Source organism: Poecilia reticulata, linkage group LG13, assembly GCF_000633615.1.
Source record: "Poecilia reticulata strain Guanapo linkage group LG13, Guppy_female_1.0+MT, whole genome shotgun sequence".
NCBI classification, from domain to species: domain Eukaryota; kingdom Metazoa; phylum Chordata; class Actinopteri; order Cyprinodontiformes; family Poeciliidae; genus Poecilia; species Poecilia reticulata.
The window spans coordinates 32447920-32453523 of NC_024343.1; the positions used below are offsets into that span (position 1 = coordinate 32447920).

Consider the following 5604-nt stretch of genomic DNA (forward strand, 5'->3'; position numbering starts at 1 on the left):
TATGTATGTATGTATGTATGTATGTATGTATGTATGTATGTATGTATGTATGTATGTATGTATGTATGTATGTATGTATGTATGTATGTATGTATATACATACATCTATATAGATATATATATGTTTTTCAGCCGACGAGTTCTATCTTCAGAGATTGAGTCCAAAATCCGATGTGAGATTCATCCGTGCTGCAGTGAATCCGTCTCTCTTTATAGATTTTTCCTCTTCTTCCTCACATCGTGTCTTTATGAAACTTTCAAAACAAAAACGGAAGATTTGGGATCTTACTAGTGAAAGAATTACATTTAAATAATAGTCTTTACCACCTGTGTAAACTTTGCTGGTGAATGTTACAACACATAATATATGTTACATTGCTTCATGTCTAATATAGGCTCTTGTGTCAGATAATCTAAGTCAATGTTAGAAATAATTTTTTTTAGATTTACAGAATCTCAGTTAGCCTTCATAGCGGCTGAACCCCATATTACACCAAGCACTGTAGCTAATATTAGCTGGTATCTCGCCGGTGGACATAAATACAGTAAAGTAATATTATAATCACAATATATACACAATAATATGTCCATCTTACTTGTGAAATGTTGTTTGTGGAGCCCTCACATCAATAGTCCATCGATCAGAACATCAATACCCCTCAGTGCTGAGGCATCTTCTGCTGTTTTAGTTGAGCAAAGTAGGAGGGAGGACCGCTCCAAGATGGCCGCTGTATTTCCTGCGCCGGAGCAGCCAATGCGGCGTCTACTCTTATATTATGTCTATGGCTCAGACGGGCAGCTGGCAGCCATCAGAGAAGCAGGAAACGGAAACCAGTTCGTGTTTCGCTCCTGCAGCGCTCGCCCCCTGCTGGTGGAAGGTGTTCACTGCTGGTGGCGCTCTGTGTTTGTGCTCCCTGCAGTCAGACCCTCCAGGTGAGGATAATCGATGATGAAGAGTATGAAAAACACGAAAACTTCTTCATCGTTCTGGAGGAGCCGCGCTGGCTGAAGAGAGGAATCTCAGGTGAGGCAAAATTACTCAAAATCACATGAAATCACATAAAACATGAAAACTTTAATATGGTTAAAATGTAAGTTTGGTGGTTTACTTTAGAAACATTTGTAAGCAACTTTGAACATTGCAAGTACTTTTAGTCAGGTTTCTGGTGCAAATGCATTATTACACTTGGAATAAGTGTAATTTATGTAAAGTGCAGTTGCACATGAAATTTACACTTAAAGGTTTGTTAAAATTGCAAGTTTCAGTTGTTAACTAATTAACAATTGACATTAATCTGTTAGACGTGTAGTTTTACTAACTAAAAAGTTAGGAAACTAACTTAAAAGTAATATTTCAGCAACTTTTTAGGAGTTTGTTTTAATAGTTCCTTAAAATTGAGTTAAAACCAACTATTATTTAAAACTAAAAATAGTGAGTTAAAACGCAGTTACTTAAAGCTTAGTTTTAACTATATTTTAAAACTTTAATTAGGTTTAACTAACTTAAAAGTAACTTTTCATCAAATTAGGAGCTTGTTTTAAGTTAATAATTCCTTAATATTTATAATATTTCACTTACAAAAAGACATTTTTCCATATTTTCGGTGAAATAATCAGCCAGTAGACAAACTTATTCCTCAAATTTAGCACAATATAGCAAATTTTCTTCATATTGTATTTTTTTAATCACTTAAAACGGGAAAAACACTTTATTATATATTAAAAATAATCTTAAACTGGACCTAGTACTTCTTTTTATCTATACATTATAAGTGAAATGATCTGTTGGTGGATCTGTTCATGTTTCTTATGGAGAATAACTGATTGTGTTATTTTGTCCTCAGCTCTGCTGCTTAACCAAGGTAAGTCTGATTATTCCTCTGCTTTCAGCTGAACCTCATTAGACTGGTCAGGAAATGTGTGTTCGGCTTAATCCTCTAATTATTTTCACATTTTATTTTTACGTAGAATATCAGAACGTAATGCGGATTAGATTCACTCCTCTGTCACATTCGGTCTGCAGCCCAGAGGCTCATTTAATCACAGAAAACTGTCCTGAATATGCAGCCATCAGCAGATTTGTCTCAGATTAATTAAAGGAGTCTGCGGATGAATCCAGCCTGACTCCGCTCTCTGCCTGCATGCCAAGCGGCTCCAGATCATCATTTCTGTTTTACCTGCATAACTTCAACATTTCCTTTGAAGATTTATTTGTTTTCACCAACAAGCAGCGTGAATCCCAGCACTGCACTGCAAAAACACAAAATCTTACCATGTATTTTTGTTTAGTTTCTAGTGCGAATGTCTTGGTGAACTTAAAATAAGACAAAACTAACTTACAAATAACAGCTTGTTTAAGTCAATAATTCCTTAATATTCATTTTTAAAAGTTCCAGTTCGACTGTCAGATTATTTCACTTAAAACACGAGAAAATTAGTTGATAAAAGTGAAATAATCTGACAGTTTAAGTGGTTCTTTTTCACTAAATGTAAGGAATTGTCTACTTTAAACAGACTCCTGTGTCTAACTGAAAATCTTCTTTTTTAGTTGGTTTTGTTTTATTTCAAGTGAACTAAAATATTTCCACAAGAAACTAAACAAAAGTATTTGGTAAGACTTTGTGATTTGCGTGTAAACGTCTTCTGGCTCCAGATCTCCTGCACTGACAAATATGTGAATAAAAACAACACTTCCTGTCAAAATACGTTTGTTACAAAACTACGGCAACAGAGATGGGACACGTTTAAAAACGGCAGAAGTTTGACAGAGAAAAACGTCCTGCTGCAGTCAGGAACCTCAGTGTCCCTGTTCTGCCCCCTGATTGGCTGCTTGGGCTGTTCGTCCAACGTGAGCTCTGATTGGTTGGCGGAGGACCAGTACCAGACTGGGCCAGGAGCTGGCAGATGGACTGGGAGGGGGTGAGCCCAGCAGAAACAGAAACAGTTGCTGCTTCCCGCTCTGCTCTGCTGCTCCTCAGATTAACTGGTTTCCTGTTTAACCCGCCTTTCCTCCGGGATTAGAGGAGAGTTTGGTTCAGATTACTAATACAGATTATCAATTTAAATGATCGATCCAGAACACAGAGAAGGAGATGATGTGGCCAATCGGTTTGGTTCTGTTGGGGCGGGATTAAAAAGATTATTAGACTCCACCTTTCATCATGAGCCATCCATCCATCCATCCATCCATCCATCCATCCATCCATCCATCCATCCATCCATCCATCCATCCATCCATCCATCCATCCATCCATCCATCCATCCATCCATCCATGTTCGAATAGAAACCATTTAGCTCAGTTTAGTTTCTGATCTAAACTCTAAACTGTTATGAATTTAAAAACTTCATGACTCAGTTTTTATTAAATCTGCAGATTAAAGTTTGTTTCTGTCAGATTTCATCCTCGCATCCGGCTGAAACGCTCCAGAGTTCAGACCAGCGTGTGATCCGGGCTTTGAGAGCAAATCTGACTTCACAGGGATTAACAAAACGCTGAAGTCTAATCTGTTATTGATCCTGGATTTAGAGGGAAGACGTGACGGCCATCTTTGAAGCTCATTGCTGCGGTTGTTTGTGTGTTTTTGCCCTCCTGCCCCTCCAGAGGCGGCGGAGGGGCAGCTGAGCGCCGAGGAGGAGGAGGCCCGGCGGATCGCGGAGATGGGGAAGCCCATCCTGGGGGAGCACAGCCGCCTGGAGGTCGTCATCGAGGAGTCCTACGAGTTCAAGGTGCCGAGTCACTGCTTTCCCTGTGCTGCCCTCTACTGGCCACCTGCATGCACTGCAACTGCAGCCTCTACCACCCAACCTGAAGTTTCCCCCTCAGACAAGTTTTCAGCTAAAGAAAATTTGTCTAGAGCCACAAATGTTTGGAGAAAAGACAACCATAATTTGTATATAAATATTTACTATTAGATGTTTGAGGTCATTTTAAAAAAACTTCAGCATTTTATTTATATTTTTAGTTGTTTTTTAAGAACAGGATGAATAAATTTTCTTCTGCAGGATGTGGAAGCTAATGTTAACAAAAAAAGCATTTAATTTTCTACATTACAAGAAAAATAAATGGTAAATATTTTCTAGAAAATCTCAGAAATTTAGAGAAATCTTCTAGAAAAAACATAAAAATTTCCTTGTTGGTTTTTAATTAATTTTTTGAAATTGATGTCGCAGCTCAGTCTGGGCTTCCCCCATTCACCTGGATTTTTAGTCAGCACACAGAAGGAGAAGTTATAAACGATGGCTTTAATTTTCTGCTATTTCAGAATGGTAGTTTGCCCGTAGTTTAGCAGTAGTTTAGCGATAGTTTAGCCTGTAGTTTAGCGATGACAGCGGAGGAAGTGAACGAAGCCGTTCACTTCACTTCTAAATACTGAATTAACATTTGCAGCTCGTCCCGGTTTGTGTCTCTCTGATTGTTTACAGCAAAGGAAATTTCCATCCAGCTTCGTAGCGTCGAACTGATTCGTTACATACGACGAATGTAAACATTTGGGTAAAGTTTAAAACCTCAGGCCACGTCTCCAGGACGTTTCTCAACAGGCGCTCGTTTCCCAAACCACCTGGACGAAGCAAAGTGTCAGACTAGCTGGACTGTTTGTTGTTGTTTTGTTTCACCTGTGCAACAATAAATAGCCTATAGAAATACATGTTTTTCACATGTTTGTTAAAGCATCATGTTATGCTAGCTGCAGTGCAACAGAGAGGAAACGACAGGGCTAAGACCCGCCTTCTTGCTCTGATTGGTTGGTTCTAATTAGTACTGGGACGAGGCAGAGGAGTCGATTTTTCCACAGCTTATTTGTCGCATAATAAACCGTCGTGACATAGTGACAGTTTCAACAAATATGCTAAAAAAATAAACTTTTTATAAAAGTTTCCTATTGAAACTTTTAAAGGTTTATGAATCGTTGCTTCTGATTGGCAGAGCACAGTGGACAAGCTGATCAAGAAGACCAACCTGGCGCTGGTCATCGGCACTCACTCCTGGAGGGAGCAGTTTGTGGAGGCGGTCACCGTCAGCGCAGGTGATTCAACATGGCCGCCTGCGTCCAGCATCAGCTGCTCAGACCAGTCTGAGTCTGTGGAGTGATGAGTCTAATAAAGATGTTATTTTTGTCTTTATGGCAGAGGTTCCCAAACTGTGGGGCGCTGCCCCTGGGGGGGGGCGCCGTGCCATTGCAGGGGGGGACACGGGAAGCTGTCTGGATGGGAAAATAACAAACAACAAAACCCTGAACTCTGTATGCGCTGGGTTTTTACCTCCTTCACCCTGACGTTCCTTACCTCGGAGCGCCGATCTATGTTTTCGCATCCACCTGAATAATGTGTAGTTGCGCCACTGAGCTAAAAGATGACTAGCTAATATCAATACAGCACCTTAAGCTTGTTAACAAGTAGCTTGTAGCTATGTTCAACTACGATTCATTTTGCCCCCGCAAAAAGTTGATCCCCCATCCCCCTCGCTCGCATACATCGTCCAACCATGCATACATCGACAGCTGCCATAGGGAGGGCCCAGGAGAAATAGTTTGGGAACAACTGGGGGGGCCCAGGAGAAATAGTTTGGGAACAACTGGGGGGGCCCAGGAGAAATAGTTTGGGAA

The 5604-nt window shown here is 40.1% G+C and overlaps 1 protein-coding gene across 5 annotated transcripts in view; it reads left to right on the forward strand.

Moving 5' to 3' along the window:
• slc8a2b (solute carrier family 8 member 2b) overlaps positions 1 to 5604 on the forward strand; it is a 102312-nt gene that overhangs the window by 91436 nt on the left and 5272 nt on the right. For all 5 annotated transcript variants that reach the window (XM_008426674.2, XM_008426673.2, XM_008426675.2 and 2 more), the window contains 4 exons: positions 921 to 1024; positions 1845 to 1862; positions 3603 to 3727; positions 4926 to 5025. In XM_008426674.2, the coding sequence (XP_008424896.1) occupies positions 921 to 1024; positions 1845 to 1862; positions 3603 to 3727; positions 4926 to 5025 (347 nt within the window). The remainder of the gene's footprint in view (positions 1 to 920; positions 1025 to 1844; positions 1863 to 3602; positions 3728 to 4925; positions 5026 to 5604) is intronic.